At 46.3% G+C, this 17,222-nt stretch overlaps 1 protein-coding gene across 4 annotated transcripts; it reads right to left on the bottom strand.

Moving 5' to 3' along the window:
• Window positions 1-1,056: 1,056 nt before the first annotated feature.
• On the bottom strand, window positions 1,057-14,648 carry MPG (N-methylpurine DNA glycosylase). Of its 4 annotated transcripts, none has more exons than XM_066197988.1 (5): window positions 14,552-14,648; window positions 10,417-10,566; window positions 9,612-9,837; window positions 6,398-6,602; window positions 1,057-1,573 (listed from the first exon to the last, which is right to left on the bottom strand). In XM_066197988.1, exons 3-5 carry the CDS (start codon window positions 9,831-9,833, stop codon window positions 1,179-1,181), a joined length of 822 nt encoding a protein of 273 aa, XP_066054085.1. In that variant the 5' UTR covers window positions 9,834-9,837; window positions 10,417-10,566; window positions 14,552-14,648; the 3' UTR covers window positions 1,057-1,178. The 4 variants fall into 4 exon arrangements, with proteins under 4 accessions (XP_066054085.1, XP_066054086.1, XP_066054087.1 ...); XM_066197989.1 differs by lacking the exon at window positions 14,552-14,648 and adding an exon at window positions 13,577-14,023; XM_066197990.1 differs by lacking the exon at window positions 14,552-14,648 and adding an exon at window positions 13,134-13,154.
• Window positions 14,649-17,222: the final 2,574 nt, after the last annotated feature.

Raw genomic sequence — 17,222 nt, 5'->3', positions numbered from 1 at the left:
AGCCACTGGGGGAGCTGCTTCCTGACAGCCAGTCTGGCCCCGCAGCTGCAACAGGGATGGTACAGAAGAGCAAAAAACCGTATCTGACCTAAAAATCAGATCCACATCACTGCAGGCCCTGTCTCAACCAGCCCCAGGACCTGAGCATCAAGGTGAGCTGCTGCAATCAGAAAAAAGACTGCCCAGAAGGGGTTAAACCAAATTATTTCATGGGATGGGGAGAAGAGTATTAAAAAACTTGAGCTTTTTTTATTGTATGTGAACCTTAAGGTGGGGGTGGAGGTGGGGAGCGTGTCCCTGTCACCCACCCAGTGTGGCTGCAGTCCTGCAGGTCCCGTCCTGAATTCTGGAGGTTCTTCCTCTCTGTACCTCAAGTCAGGCTTCTGCACCAGTGCTTTCTCTTGTGTGAGGGTTCACACAGTGCTAAGTTCTGAACTGGTTTCAAAAGCAGCTGGGAAAACAAACAAAACCCATTCTTGTTCTCCAAGCTGGACATTAGAGAGGGGTAGAGGTTGGAAGGGGTCTCTGCTCAAAGGAAAGGTGTTAGCTCAGGTCACTCAGCCCTGTCCTGTGGAGGTGTGAATGGGCCACAGCTTCTCTGGGGCCCTGTTCCAGTGTTTGACCACCCTCATGGGGAAAATGTTTTCCATAGAGCTAATGAGAGCTTCCTGTTTTCCGGCTGGTGGCTCATTGCCTCTCATCCTGTCTGACAGCAGCCTGGCCCTGTCTTCTCTGTCCCCTCCCCTGAGGTAGTTGCAGACAACAGTAAGATCCCCCCTCTACATCCTTCTCTCCCAGCTCCCATCCTTTCAGTCTGCTCTGCTGCCATCCAGTTTGTTGATTATCTCCCTGCAGCAAGCAAGCACTGGTCTCTGCTGGGGGCTGAAGTGATGGGAGCAGCCCAGAGCTGTGACCCTTCTCCTTTCACCCACCGTAACTAAGCCTGGATCTGTTGGCAAGGGAGAAAGTGGCCTTCAGTGTCCAAAACCAGCCCCAGTTCTGGCTGGGAGGTCCATCCCAGTCTTCTGCAAATAAAGCTCCACCTTGCCCCATTCATTTTGACAAAGTACATTTATTGTTAAAACCCCCTCAAGCCCCCCTATCTGCCATGATGCAGCTCGCGGCCATTGTGCAGAGCACAGCTCAAGTCCTGGTCCCAGGGACACTTGCAAGACTTGTCAGCTGCCAGGGGAGTGTCCCCTTACTGCCATCTCCCTCTCCATTTTCTTGTCTACAACACTCACAAATCTGTTTCCTCGTAAATAAAACCTGAGTGGTTTGTGTGCCCACTCTCCCGTGTTGCCGATGCCGATCCTGGTGGTGGTCACCACGTCCTGCTCCCCAGGCAGGTCCTGCCCAGGCACCATCCAGATGGCCTCATCCTGAGTCAGGTCCCTTTGGTCAAAAGCCTTGTCGATGCCAAATGCCTGGCACAGCTTGGAGGGCCCATTGCAGAGCTGCCAGTCCTTGAGCAGCCTGCTGGGAGCTTTCCTGGAGGCCCTGCGCAGCTCCCTCATGGCATCCAGGCCCTGCAGAGGTTCCAAGGAACGCAGCAGCACCGCAGCCCCTTCTCCTGTGCACAACAACAGCTGGGTGTTAGTATGGGGTTGTTTCTTGGGAATGCCTCACCTTCCAGCCCACTGCCAGCAGCACTTCAGCTCTGAGCCTGTGGCTCAGCCTGATGGAGGAGGGAATGGCCTGGTGCACCCAGCCACGGGGCCTGTCCTTTCCTACAAGGGCACTCCCTTCCCTCCTCCCAATCTCCAGTGTCCTGTAGCTCTGTGCCCTTCATTCTGCAGTGCTGACTTGCTCTTCCCAGCTCCATCTGATGTTGCTAAGTCTGGCTGCTGCTCCAAGGCTTGCCAGTGGGCCAGAGCTTTTTCTTATGTAAGCACAATGTTCAGGAATAAATATACATCTGGTTCAGTTTTGGCAGAGGTATCCAAAGCTGCTCCCAAACCCAGTGGATTTCTAATAAATTCTGATCACAAGAGCTCCAGCTAACAAAGGCGAGGAGGAATGAGTGTGGATGCTGCCAGCAGAAAGAGGCAGCTTGCAGAGTGAGGCTGGACAAAGAGAAACCTGGGAAGGAGCTGCAGGCACTGGGAGCAGACACTGCTGAGGCAGCCTGGGCTGGTACCAATCCAAACTCCTTCTGGAGCTGGAACAGGCCTTGGGTGACTGCACAGCTCCAAGAGTGGGATTTGGGCACATGTGCCAGGGAAGTTCTCCCAAGGCAGGGACCTGGGGCAGGACAGGGCTGCACAGTCTGGCTGTGGGATGCACAGCCCTGGGAGCAGCACTTAGCAGAGAGGACCTTTCTATGAAAAAAACTGACAAATTCTTTTCTCAAATGTGATTTGCCACCCTCAGAAGCCTTAGGTGTCCTGCCCTCCCAGCTGTTGCAGCCAGGTGACAGTGAAGCAAAGACACAACTCGGAGCAGACATTCCCTGTCTGACAAGGAAACATTTCCCTGGTATTTTCCAGTGGCCAGCAGGGAGGTCTTCTCCTGCCCCTGAGTGGGTGAGGAGAGCACTGGCACAGGGCCTGTGTGCAGCCCCACACAGGTCTCCTTGTGCTGGCCACCCACAGCTTTCCTCCCGCCAGCATCTGTGCCGTGCTGCTCCCCAGGAGTCCCCTCTCCCTCTCCAGCCTTGAACATCTGGAGCCATGCTCATGCCTGGCAAAGGCTTTCTTTGCAGGCACTGGCAGGTCCCTAAGGACCTGCGATTTCCCAAAATAGAATCCCTCTCATGTTTTGTACAAATCCCACAGTAAATTACCGCTCTGGGCTCGCAGTGAGGTCCTGGTTCCTGGCTCTGAGGTGTGCCTGCTGCCCTGAACCATCTCAGAGCCCCTGCTGCTCCCACTACAGCTCGCTGAAGTCAACGGCCTGAATTCCAACAGCTGTCAGCAATCTGTTCCCAGGCACTCCCTTCTCCAAGGAGGGGGATTGATGCTAATCTGGCAGCCAAAAGCAACTTCCCTGGCCTAACAATGATTTAGAGCTCAAAGGTCATTTTAGATTTTTAAGAACATGTTCCATGTCCTAATTCTGCTTTTTATCGATGCACAAAGAAACATCCTTCTCATCGTGCTGCTGCCTCCCTGCCAGGAACAACTGTGGGATTCTGAGCAATCACTAATTACACTAGTTGCTTTCATCCATCTCAAATGCAAGTGGAAACTGTGGTCACACTTCAATTGAACCGAGTTCCTTGGGAGTTCACATGGAGAGAGAGATGAGCACTTGGAAAACTGCAGGTGCTCCCAGAGCAGCACAGAGCCCAGCCAGGGGGTACTGGGAAGTTCTGTCTCTGGCTGCTCTTTCTGTATTTCCAGCGGGAAGTTTCAAGGTTCTTTCTAGCTGTGTGCAACACACACCCCACTCTGCCCAGAAAATAGCCTTGGGAAGAGGTGGAGACAGCAGGCAGGACAAGAGTGCAGGGATGCCATGATGAGCTACTGCCTTCTTCCCCTCACACCTCTGGGTTCTCCTGAGCAAACTTCCACAGCCCCCTTCCCCTCCCAGCTTGCAGCAGTTCACTCTCAAGGGTCACCTGGGTTCAGCATCTGCCCAATATGCACACACCAGCAGCAGCAGGGCCAGCTGGAGATGCTGAGTATTTATCTCCCCTGCTAAGAGTCACTCCATATAATGAGCAGCATTCAGGGATAAAAGCTGGGATCTAACAACACTGCAGAGGCCAATTCTCTCCCTGAGCAGCCAGGAATTGTAACATGGCTGTGGAGTCCCCCATGGCACAGCTTCCTGCTCCTTTGCAGAAACAGCTCCAGCTCCCAGGCTTGGAAACAGCTTTGGCCACTGGAGAGAAGAAAATTTTCTCCTCCACTCACCCACCTGACTCAGTGCTCCCCAATACTTCCTTCAGAATCCTAGTCTAGGAGCTGAAAGGTAGGGAGAAGTCCCCGCAGTGCGACCCTGGGCTGAGCATCACCAGGCTCTCAATTTTACAAGCTCTTCTTTCAGATCTGGCAGCAAAATACAGACCTTGGCAGATTCCAGAGAGACAGATCACAGCTAAGTCAAAGAGAAGCATGACTGGCATTTATCCTCTTCCTAAGGCAAGGGAAGCCCCACATCTCTCTTAATTCTAGGGAAAGCTTAGTACTGAGATTACTGTGCTGCTCAGGATGTCCGGTAGGATTCATGCACACTGAAAGACTTTGGCTACAATTCTTCTATAAGCTCTTCTCCTCTACCACCCATGATTTCTCCAAAAGTAGTGATGCCATCGCTTCAGGCAGTTGCAGCACTTCACTCAGTGATGGGAAGATCTCTCACAGTAAAATTCCCCAGCTTTATCTCAGTGATGTGCACAAAGATTTCTCCTTCCTCACTGAGAGAGATAGCGAGGAAGAATAAAGAATACTGGAGCCCCCCCTCATCTCATTATAGTTTTATGAACACAGGGTGACACACTCTTCCCGTCCCTAAGGGATACTGGAGCCTAAAGCCCAGCATAAAGCAATAAACAGAGAAGGTTTATTCCACCTGCAGAGGCTGTGAGGTTGTGTATCAAAACAAGTGATCCCTAAAAAGTCAGAGCTCCACTGCTTCAGAGGATACACTTGTCCCTTGGAGCTGCTTGCCTTCAGAGGGTGGTCTGTGCTATGAAGGAGGACTAAACTATAGCACAAGAGATGGAGGTTTTGGTGGGGTGGTGTTTTTATGTTTGTTTGGTTTTTTTTTGGCCAGGGTTTGTGTTTTTTCAAAGCCAGAATCAAAACAAAGTTTCCAAGATCTATTGCATATCCAGAGAATGAAGTGCTTTTGCCTTCTCCCCAGGTGCCACCATGAAGATGACTCCCTCAATCTTTCCCTCAGACTAAACAACAGCACAATTAAACAACTTCTCCCTCTAACTGGAGAAAAAACATCTTGGGTGTGATTCCTCCCCACATTCTTTCTTTCAACACTGCTGCACATGGGCAAATACCTAGAAGGAGCAGCTCCTGTTTTGTAGCTGTGCACAATGTGCACAGCCATGGCATTGACTGCAGTGCTCTGACAAAGCTGGCAGTGACAGCTCTGCCTGGTGTCACTCATGTGTGACAGGATGATGGGGAGGGAGTTTGTAACAAAAAATCCAATGAGTTCCATCACCACAGGCAGCCCTTTAACTGCTTTGCTACAAAACTAAACATAGGTATATAAGGAAAAATTTCCCAAAGTCTATATTTCAAAGAAATCTTTCTAGAATTCAAAGGCTAAACACATTTTTCTTTTTTTTTTTTAACAGAAAGTAAAATTTCAAATCCTATCCTGACGAATGAACCATGTGCTTTCATTATCTGAACAGACTTGGCAGAGCCAGTGTAATGAAGTTCACATGTGTTCCTCCCCCAGACTCCAGACCCCCATTGGAAAGTCAGGCTCTTTCCCCACCCTATAACCTGGCACTGTTTTTCTGCTAGGCTTCTGTCCAAGGGCCAAAAGCTGAGCACTAATGGTCACAGTTACATTTGCTTTCCACTTAGGAATACACAAGCTTTTTAACCTTTATCATTGAAATAGGGAAAAAGAAAGTAAATTGGGTTTGAGGTTTTTTTTCTAACAGTGAGTAGTTACCTGGGAAACACTTGCTGCCATTTTAAGGTGTCTAAACAACAGCTTCATTGCAAAGCAAATACTGTCATTCTTACAGGAAAGGAAACAAAAAAGAAGTTTTCAGCAACACTTACTTGTTAAGTCTTGAAATGTGGAAGGACAGTTTCAGTACATTCCAGAATAATTTAATTAGAGCTTGACTATTTTTTCTTGAGAATAATAAGATTGAAGCTTCTGTAACAATCTGGGCATTTTGATTTGAGTGGGTTTAGCTGGCTTTTAGATACAGCCAGACAGCTAAAATGCTCCTGCTGACTCTTTGCTTAAGCTTAGGACATCTCAGACTTTTTGTTTCCCCAACATCTCATTCAGCCTCTGAAGATAAAGATAGGAGACAGAGAAGTTTCCTGCCATGGCAACAGACACTAAGATTTAGGCTGTCATTAATGACTCACAATTCTTCTCTACATCACCACTTTTGAGGAACAAGGTTCACTGCCTCACATGACTGAGGCAGCACCCCAGGTCATCCAAACTGAAAGCTCCATCCTATCCACATTCCCCCTCATTTCTCTATCTCTGTGTGCCTCAACAGCTCCCACAGCTCCCAGCTGGGACAACCTGGGAAGCTGGAGATGGGCCCTGCCTGCTGTGCTGCCTGCCCACAGGTACACCCTGCTCACAGTGGCAAAGCCCAGGTCCCAAGGGATGATGACAGCAAGTCACTAACATCACAGAGCTCACAAGTGACTTGCAGCACCACTGTAGGTTGAAATGTCAGCCCCATCCTGCTGGCATTCCATCTCTTTCAGCCTCAGCTTACCTTGGCTGGAAACATTCATGCAGAAATAAATCCCATAGATCTGATACACATACAGAGTTCCTGGCTTCATGAACATTGCTGCGTTTCGTTGTGTTTGCTTCCCACCTTTGGAGTGGGAAGCTTCATCTTCCCCACCCAGATAAGCTTCTGTTTCAACAATCCTGCCCCAGAGCTCTCTGCCATCAGGAAGTTTGCGAACTAAAATCTGAAAAAGAGGTCAGAGTGCATCAGTTACCAGCCCTCAGTACAAAATAACCACAGCAAGAGCTGTGGGAACAGAGAAGTTGGAAAGAAAGGATCTGATGGTACTAAATCCTCTCCACTTAGCAGTCTGTAAGCTAACACTAACTTTTTCAGCTCTCACTGCTCCGGCCACAGCCCAGTACAAGGAGTTCCTACCTGTCTCTCACCCCACAAAATGCCTGCAGTGTCTAGATGAAGCAGTATTAAAAAGAATCGACTTATTATCCTACTGAAGCCCACAGAGTTGCTTTTGTGGTTATTTTCTGTATTCTCCACTCCAATCCATCAGGTTTAAGGCAAAAATCACCACTGATATCAACCTTGAAGCATCATGAATGTATAATCTTTAGATCAGAAGAAGTATGACAGTGGCACAATTAAATAACTGCTATGACTAGACAGTTTCTCTCCCTAGAGATGTTTCAAACAAGTCCCAGTCCCAAATCACAGAGATAATCAGCTCTAGAGAGAGCATCAATGCTATTACAGTGTTTTCTGCCCCACAGAGAAGGGCAGTGCAGGAGAGCTGGGAATTGGCTTCAGGCAGACAACAACAGATCTTTGTTATTACAGTGTGTTCTTGCTGCTGGTACCTCCTTAAATAAAACAAAGCAGATGCACGGGAAACAAATCATGACAGTCAAAAGATCCTCTTTAAAAATAAAACAACCACTAAACTTTGTACAAAGGAATTTGTGGTTTGACCTGATTTCTAAACTTCGTGCTTTGCTTAATGTGTATGAAATACTGTGGCAGGGTCTCGTCTGGGCACCAGCTCTCAGTTTAATTATAACACTTTAATTATGCAGCCATTCAAAACTGACCTTCAGAAAACAAAGCTTGGTTCCTAACAGATGTCTGGGCTGGATTGCTAATGCAGATATTGATTTGATCCATAATGGATGCTCCAGGAGTTGGTTTCCAAAGCTGCAGCTCCGGTGTATCAGTTTCCCTACAGCACTTGTCAAATTGTTGAAAATAATCTGTTTATTATTTTTCATGAGAAAAAAAAAAGCACTGGTGCTCAGCCTGGGAACACCCCAAAACCAGACCCATGTGGCCACATTTGTCCATCAGTATGATGAAATGCAATGGTTAGGTTATGGGTTTAAAGCATCCAGGCATTTCCCTGTCTTCAGACACCAGATATTCTGTTGAATAAAAAAGTTTAAACACGGTGATAATTCCCAACACCTCACAGTAAGCCATTTCATAAAAATTCTTTTTCTCATTGAGGATGTATCTTGATGTTATGGCAGTTCCCTCTGGAAGGCCATTTACTGCATGTATCTTTTTTGTTTCCAAGAACTCAGGTATCATGAAGGTATGCAAGATTAATGTACCAGATGCCTCCAAAATTTGATAGAATAAAGGTAATGAAGGAAACACTAAACTACCTTTATGAGACAACAGGCTGAGTCATGGGAGACTGGGGGTTATACTTTAAAGAAAATGTAAAATTAAGATAGAAATCATGTGGTTTGTAATACTAGGGCCTAAATAGGAAAAATACAGAATTAGGACTCAAAAATCATCTGCCTGGAGTAACTGAATGCATGAGGGTGATGGAGCCATTAAGTCAACAAAAATGTCTCAGTAATGGGAGACTTCAGGCACCCTCAGACAGACCAGGACACGTGCAATGTTTCCTCGGACATCATCAACTGTTGTGCAGAGCGAGGAATCGGGAACTTCATGAGGAAAGATTCAGTTCTCAGATCTGCAGCAAAACACAAAGTCTTTTCTGAAGACTTATTCCTGAAAAACAACTTAGTATCACGACTGTGAAGGATAAAGTTCAGTGTCTGTTCACAAGCATGAAAGTCCAAAAATAATCTCTCAGAGTCCTGCCTACCAGCAAAAAGAGGAAACTACGTCAAGTGAGGGAGCTTGTTGGGGAGAATTTCAGAGGCAGCCAAAGGTTAAGGCCTGAAAGGCAAAGCCTCTAGCAGGATGTCTGCAAAGATAGCAACACATGTGGAGTATCACAAAGAGGTGAAGGCAGACCAGAAAGAAACCCAGCAGGCCTAAAGAGCAGAGCAAAGGCATCACTTACAGGCAAGATATCCTTAGAAAATAAAAAAAAAAAGGCTGGATGCAGCAAAACAGGCCAAAACCAACAGTTTGTGGAACAAATTCCTGGAGTTATCTAAAGCCATGAGAACCCAGACTGCTCACCCTGCAGACAATAAAGGTATAAAAAAGACTCAGAGAAGATAAGACCATAGCAGTGAAACTGAACACACATTTTGCAGCTGAGTTTAGAAGGTTCTGAACTTTTTATAGCGAAAACACTGAGGGAACTCCCTCCCCTGGAAACAGCCAGAGTTTTCTGAAGGACTCACTAAGCAGAAGAGTCAATCTCCACCACTCTGATTTCCAAAGGCTTTCAGCAAGGTCCAAAGACTCCTCAAAATTTATGCAATGGGCTAAGGGAGAAGTCCTTGCATCAACTTGGAAACTCAGAAACAAAAGATAGGAACAGCAATATTTGGAGTGAAGAGAGCTTGACTGTGGGACTGTGCAATCCTTAGCATAACAAGACAGTAAAATGGAGGCAAAGAAGATGCTGCTGACTGCAGAGCATTACTTTCCACTGGGCTAAGCAAGAAACAAAAACAAGTAAAGCAATTGCTGAAAGGAAAATAATGGGCCTGACACAGCCTTCAAACCACAAGCAGCTAAGCACATTTTAGTAAACAGAAAAAAGGGAGGAAAACTCCACCAAAAAAAAACCCAATTAAAAATGTGACAGGCTAAACCTGAAAAATTACTCCTCTGACTTCATCTAGAATAGATTCGGCTACTGGTCTTTAAATTCCACTGCACTTAGCAGGAGAAGGAAGGAGAGCTGTACTCCTAAAATAGCCAAGCCTGGGAGGCAAATGGCAAAAAAAGAATTCCATCCTTTTACACCAAGTTATTAGCAAGCACATGCTCCAGTACAAGAATCTCAGTGCTCATGTCCTACCTGTCCCAGAAAGGACTTGGCCAGACTAATACAGGGCTGGTTGAAAAAATCTTCTTGCAGCTGAGGAGAATTTTTTTTCTCAATCACAAAATATTTGCTGCTTTTTGGAGAAGCATCCGCTCCAGGTGTAGTGTTCAGCTGCTCCACAGCATCGATCTGAGGGAAGCTGGTGCTGTTTTGAAGAGCACTTAACTGAGCCAACAGTTTTCTTTTTCTTGGCATAGTTCTAGAAAATGGATATAAGTATAATTAGGATTATAAAGCTTATTTAAAAGCAACTAATTTCCATGAACTTCTGTTTTTACACGTCTCCACAACAATGAACCTGAAAGCTATGACTACATGGACAACCTATGCAAACTGCAGCAGCAGGTGACAGATTTAGCTGTGTTTGCACCAGGCTGGGCAAATATTGGGCTCTACTGATGAGCAAACAGAAAACAGCAGCTTGAGTATTCATCTTTTAAAGACTGCAGATGAAACCAACTCTGCTCCACTAAGTATTGGAAATAAGTTTGCTTATTAGGTTAGAAAATTCAGAAAGTGAAAGCCAAGATGAACCAGTACTTTTTACCTAAAGCTAACATAATCTTTTAAGCAGACAGAGAAAACAGAAAACAAGCACTTCAAAAATTGTGCTGCCTCAGAAAACCCACACAAGTTGTGTACCAATCATTTTCAAAGGTAATGTAACTGGATCAGAATCTAAACCTCCACAGGAAATGTAGAGATTCACAGCCGTAAACTTGTTTACTGCACTGTAGAAGTTTTTGTGTTAGAATCTCCCCAAAATGATTCAACTTACCAGAAAGATTCCACCTCCTGTTCCAGCCAACAACATGGACCTGAGGGCAGCTACATCACGGGCAATTGTTCTTCTGCTTCATCACCACTTTCCTCTGGGAGCTCCAAAAAGCTCACAGGTGTTTTGTTTTCAGTGCTGCAGTCCTCATACCTGTTGGACAGGTAACACCATTTATTCACTGGATAAAGTGCTTTGAAACAGGCCAGGAGATTCTGGAGGTCCAATGGAGATTTGATACCAAGAGTGCACCATTAGATCAAACTCCAGAATAATTTGCAGTTTTCTGTTGGTCCAGAAAAAGCCCATCTCCCAGATGGGCAGTGCTGGAGATGCTCTTTAGCCTTTGTTATTCAGTGGGGAATGCACTTTTCCTATACTGAATACACAGAAAGCTGAAACAAAACTTAAAATACCCCCATTGGCACTAAATTTGGAAAGTGTCAGCTTCAAAAAAAGGACTTTTACAAGAGACTGCAAAGACCAGTTCTAAACTGAACCACATCATAGATGGAAGGGTCCAGCAACATACAGATTTAGAAATGGAGGAAGAATCCTATACACAGCTGAACCTGCAAGTATATACATAAGTAATTAGCTGTTGCCACTCTTTTTTCACCAGATCATCAACATTTAAAAACTACTACAAAAACTTTCAACGTCAAAACCAATCTTTATCTTGGTCTGATGATTCTCACAATGAAGTTCCAGCAGCAACAGTTTCTTTCCACTACAGCAAAACAAATTCAGCATTGCTACAATCTGAATCACCAGTGCCAATTCCCCAGCAGTGTTATGTTTCACTTCAGAAGAATCCAGACACAAACATATAAAAATAGGCAGGGAAAAAAAAAAAGCAAATCACATTGGCATGACTGGCAGAGAGGTAGGATGTTTTGATTTTTTTTTCTGAATACCTAATTATTGCAAAAATTCCATGGTATCAGAGACTTGTCGTAGAACCACCAGCTCCATACCACGTACTCTGCTCTGAACTGTGGCTTTTAGCTGGTGGGAATTCTTAAAAATTTTGTCAGAACTCACCAGCCTGCCACGGACAAAACTGTCTGGTGGCCTGGGCAAATGAGTCCTGTCTAGGAGAAAGTGCTACAGGAAGGAAGGGCCAGAGAAGGAAGACTTCACCATTCCAGACTGACCCTCTGAGCACTCAGTGAAGGCAGTGCTTCCCACTGAAGACAAGACCTCCAGACTTCTCTGACAGTATTAACTGGAGCTTCCAGCTCATCAGCCACGCACAAAGACAGGCTGCAAACACGGCTGACCCGAGTGGAGCATTAACTCCTTTGTAATTCGTGCTCTTATGGAATGCGACATCGGAAACAGGATCTGAGCTGCCTGGCACCTACTGCACTTCCAGTTAAATCAATCCTAAAGGCTGCAAGTGCTCTGGCTGACGTGTCAGAGCAGCAGCCTCAGGGCACTTGTAACTTCACTGCTATGGGCTGATCCTTGACACATCTCAGCATCTTCAACAGAAACAGCAGCAGGAAACTGCCTTCTAGCCAGGAGAAATGGGTCATGTACAGAAACACGAGTGCACGGTGAGGGGCTGCAAAACCCCCCACATTCTACCCCCTGTCCTCCTCCTTGTTCACAGCAAGATCTGAAACACCAAGCTCTATGCCTCAAAGCCTATCTACACTTTCTGGAAAGGATGTTACTTGTAAATACCAATCTCTTCTTGCCCAAGAAAAACCACACTATAGAAGGCCACACACCATGGATCTAAGCCCTGTGTATTTGGGAAGCAAGAGGCTCAACCTCTTCTGTAAGTCTACACACAATTCGGCACCTCTTCATTTCTATCTAGAATTTCTTGCTTGTAGAATAAACAAATTCTACTCCTGGGCCTCAAATAATGAGCCTTGGGTTCAATCACTTTTTACTAATCCTGTTGTAACCAAATTAACTACAAGTTCTTAAGCACATCTGGGAAACACATAGGAAAAAAAAAAAGTATGGAAGTCAGAAAAAGATCAAGAGCTGAATCAGTCAGCACAAATGCCCAGAGTGTTCAGGGCTGCTGGGCTAATCTCAGGGAAGTGATTCAGGAGCCTGCAAGCCAGAATTGGAGAGACATTGCAAATCTGTGTAAAACCCAGCTCAGCAGCAGATACACCCTGCAGCCAAGGCACAACACAGTCTACAGAGGATTCTTTAATCCTTCTAACAAGACTGCATTTGCAGACATTTCCTTAGGTATTTAATGAGTTTTCATGAAAAGAAGGCCGAAAAAAAGAAAAAAAAAGAAAAAAAAAGAAAAAAAAAATCCCGCCAGTAATTTGCATGTATTTTGCCTCCCAGGTCCAGATACCTGCAAAACCTTCCTCAGGTACATCCATTTTTCTGACAGAATAATGAAGAAGAGTACATAAAACCAGTGCCACTTCTGGAGAGACAATTCCCCCAGCAATTCCCAGCTGTACAGATTTTAACTGGGAACACATGCTAACTCAGTGCTGGGTCAGACCAAAGGATACCTCTCCCTGTATCCTGCTCTCCAGCCCAGGTCAAGAGCAGGAGCCTGGGGAAGAACAGAATAAACATCCAGTGCTCCTCCACACATCCTCCATTTCTCTGGACTGGAACCTTCTGACCCAGGCACAGTCTTCCCTGAACCTCTGTGACAGCAGCCAAAGGGAGACTTTACCAAGGAAGAAAACTTCACAGAGTTAGTTATTACTGCTCCAAAAACTCACTCTTTTTTTGTGTGGATATTGCACTGCTCCCCACCCATGTTAATCAATTTACACGTGCACTTCACCACCCTCAGGCCTCTTCTTTACCACCTTAAATAAGGCAAAGCCAGCTGGAAACACTGATTTTCCATGTTATCTACATACCCTCCCTGCAGCACAGTGACCTCCAGCCATCAGGAGATTTGCCCATTTACTCACATCCTCTTTCCTATCTTTGCAGCACCTGTGTATTTATGACAGGGGAACTCCCTTATTATGTCCAGGGCTGCTCAGGTAAAGGGCTCCTGTTTAAAACCTTCCTGAAATCTGAGTACAGACTGTGAGCCAGACCTCAACATGCTTATTTAGACCAGCAGAAAATTCTAGCATTTTTTTAAGGCATCACTTTTAAGTCACATTGATTTTCCCCCCTAGATACTTATGCAGCTGTCCCATACTCCTACCTTGCTACATTTTCTATTAATTCACTCGTTGGTGGTCAAACTTCCAGGTCTGCAGTCCTTGGTGTTCCCCTAGAATCCTGTTTAAAAATTAGTGACACATTTGCTGCTGAAACCTTCACTAGCAACACTGTCCTTGGGGGCTGCATCTGGTTTGGTAGTTTATTCCTGACTGTTTCTGCCAGTTTGGCAACTTACTCCTGCCTGTTATTCCTGTCTTTTTGTTTCATAACCTCTTAAACAGACATTTTAAGGCAGATCCTTCAGTGAGCTCTCAGCATGAATGATGTCTCTCTGCCTTTCCTGTCTAGTCTGTCCTATTAGTAACCAGAAGTAAGTTAATGATGTATAGTTTTCTGGACAACAGCGTGAGAAGCAAGAAAAAAACCTTGAAAAAAAGAGTGCAGGCATAAGCTAATATAACCACAGAGTCAGCTTCTCCACAGACAGCTTCTAACAGCAAGTGCAATCATAATACTTCAAAAACATGCCAAAAGGGGTGCTTTTATTCGCCTAAGTGCTGGGGATCTCATTTCCTTGCAATTCAAGTCCTCGCTCCTACTCCCTGCCGGGCATCCTGAGCTTTTTTGGGATGAAACTTAACCCATCCTTCTGTAAAGAACAAAGAAGGTAACAACGAGCAATGACGATAAACAAAACAAAACCCAAAAGCCTTCACAGCAGCATTACGCTCCGTTTTGCTAGAGGATACTGGTGAATTGGAGCGGGATGCAGGGCCGCAGCGGGGGGCGTGCCCGGCAGTGCTGGGCAAGGCCTGCCGGGCCATTTCGGACGCCGCGGCCGAGCCCCGGGAGTCTGAGCTCCGTCCTCCGCCCGCCCCGGCCATTCTCGGTGGCTCCCGGCGGCTCCCGGCCGCTCCCGGCCATTCCCGGCCATTCCCGGCCATTCCCGGCCGCTCCCGGCCGCTCCCGGCCGTTCCCGGCCTCTCCCGGCCATTCCCGGGCTCCCCTCACGCACCTGCCGGGCCCGTTCCCGCCGCGGGCGGGGCGCGCGCAGCCCCTGCCGCGGCCCCGCGGAAACCCCGCCGCTGCCGTGAGGGGCGGCCCGGGGCGGCGGGAGAGGCGCGGCCGTGAGCGGGAGGAGGCGCCGGTGGCGTGGGGCTGGCCGCCGTGTGCCGGTCCTTCTTCCTCCGTGGTGTCTCGCCGTGCGTGTTGTTTTCTGGAGCAGAGAGCCTCTGTAAAACAGCGTTTGAACGCTCGCTGGTTTTCCGCATCCACTCCTCGGTCTTTCACGTTCATCATTAATTCGTCAATACAAAGGCTGAGAGAATTAGGGGTGCTCAGCCTGGCTTAGAGAAGGCACGCAGAGACTTTAGAGCCCCTTCCAGTGGCTAAAGGGGCTTCAAGAGAGCTGGAGAGAGACTTTGGATAAGGGCCTGGAGTGACAGGACAAAGGGGAATGGCGTCAGACTGACAGGGGGGTTACTGGCAAGGAGTTTCCTGTGAGGGTACTGAGGCCCTGGCACAGGGTGTCCGGAGAAGCTGTGGCTGCCCCATCCCTGGGGGAAGTGTCCAAGGCCAGGTTGGACAGGACCTGGGATGATGAATGAGTGGTGTCCCTGCCCATTTCAGGGGGTGGAACTGAGTGATCTTTAAGGCCCCTTCCATCCCAAATTATTTTGTGATTCTACTCCAAAAAGGTTATGAACACACATTCTGATAGACATGCATGGTCACAAGCTGGCTTTATAGAGAGCTGCATTAATTACTCCCTCAGTTCCCCAAATAAATATCTGGCCTGCAGAAAAAAATTCTTGGCTTCAGCTTTTATCCAGATGGAGCATATGGACAAAATGGGGTCAAAATATGATTTTTCTTCACAACATTCTGGGGACATGCAGTTGGGGCCATTGGTTCATAAACAAGTGTTTGCACAAAGCATATGAGGGAGAGTCTGAGGAATCCAAGTGGATTTATTCCCATTTGTGTAATAAAATACTCATACCAGAATAACACCAGCTAGGACCCAGTGATGCAGAGAATAGGCATTTACTGTCTACCCCTTTTTGAATTTGGAAGGGAGAAGGATAAATTACTGACTATAATTTTAGGGGACATTGACAGCTTTGGACGTGCAGCCAGGAGTGTGAGTAGCTAAAGGTTCTTATGGAGGCAGAAATAGGGACCAGTTCATTTGAGCATGGAGTCATGAGTAGGGCAGATGAAAAACTGACATTCCTGTAAACCATGAATGGAGCCCAGAATTTCCAAATGTTACTCTCCCAGTTTAATAAGAAGGTGTAAAAAAAAAAATACCCAAACAAAACATAAATGGAGCAAACACAGAGTCTGTTACACAATATTCATTCTTTTTGGCCATGAAAAAACAGCTGATATACTTTGGAACCCAAAGCAACTTCAAGAATGCACTGAAAAGCCCTTAAATCTTTGTAAAGCATGATAGCACTACTACTGTAATGGTGTAAAAAAAAAAATAAAGGAAGGAAACATGAATAAATCTTAAAGGTATTGATACTGGAGTTCTCTGTATGATGTTTTAGTTAAAATAGATAAAAATAAGCTCACAAGAGTGAGGAATCCCTGGAGGAATGTTACCTCCTGGCTGCACAGATGTATTTAGCTCCAGTCTGAAACAAGCCGTTTGTGTATTAGCAAAGACAACAATCATTTAAAAATGATTAACAATGTTGACTGAGTGTCTTTGAAAGAGCATCTCGGACTTCTGACTTGCATGGTTCACATCCCAACTGTAATGTGGTATTAATATAAAAGAGGAAGACCAAGAAAGTGCGTGAAAAGGAAGATAACCAAACATCAAACTGATCTTTCAGTGAATTATGAAACTTAAAGGAGACACAGAGCAAGAATGAGAGCTGTGGGAAGGATTTCCTGGGGTCAGACTAGTTCAGCTCTGCAGACTTTTCCCCTGTGGGAGTCTGTGGGACAGGCACGCTCAGGAATGCTGGCTTCTTTGGCAGCAGATCTATTTCATGCCCAAAGGAAGTATTTAAAACTTTTAGCACCTGAGGAATGCAAATTGCTCCAAGCAATCATATGCCATGTTCTTCATTTGTCCAATACCTTTACTGTTACAGAATCAATGCCTAAAATAGCCTCCTGTAAAAGCAGATCTGTTTGAGAAGATTAAAGTTCCCCTCCCTATGGGGCAAAAACTTTTAAATGTGAGAGGAATGACTTGGAACCTGCAGTTAGAAAATCTGGCTGGTCGAGACCCTGGGGTCTATGGCACAATGGCTGCATACAGCGTGCCGGGCTTTTCTTGGAGCAAAAACTGTTTGCAGAGTGGTTCCCTACAGCTCCCAGGCTGTGCAGAGCTCTGACTTATCATCCTTTTACAGCCAGGACAGCAGAGCAGTGTAGAAGCAGGACAAAGCAGTGGGGGCAGATTTTCAAGTTTTCTCTTTGTAAGGTGCCAAATGAAGCTTCAGCAGTGTCTGCTGAAAGACTCTTCTGTCCTGTTAGGAAGAGACACGGAATTCCCCACTGGCTATCGCCTGGACACTTCACGTGGCCACGCTGCTCCTGCCAGCAGTGTGGGACAGCTGCAACACTTCATGAGCCAACTCTTGAAGAATTCCCGTGGATGAAAGCACTCCAAACAGCACAGGGTTTTTATGACATCCCCTCCTGGCCTCTCCTGACATCCA

This window comes from Chamaea fasciata, unplaced genomic scaffold (genome assembly GCF_029207755.1).
Source record: "Chamaea fasciata isolate MVZ Bird 193981 ecotype frontalis unplaced genomic scaffold, bChaFas1.0.hap1 SCAF_16, whole genome shotgun sequence".
Taxonomy (NCBI): domain Eukaryota; kingdom Metazoa; phylum Chordata; class Aves; order Passeriformes; family Sylviidae; genus Chamaea; species Chamaea fasciata.
Note: the sequence above shows the minus strand (reverse complement) of the source record. Positions and strands in the feature narration are given on the sequence as shown.

Coding starts and splice junctions, on each gene's coding strand:
- MPG (XM_066197988.1), bottom strand. CDS start 9,833: ATGCCAAGAAAAAGAAAACTGTTGGCTCAGTTAAGTGCTCTTCAAAAC. Junction 6,603..9,611: donor CCAAGTCCTTTCTGGGACAG/GTAGGACATGAG, acceptor CCTCTTTTTCAG/ATTTTAGTTCGCAAACTTCC. Junction 1,574..6,397: donor CATGAATGTTTCCAGCCAAG/GTAAGCTGAGGC, acceptor TGTTGTGCACAG/GAGAAGGGGCTGCGGTGCTG.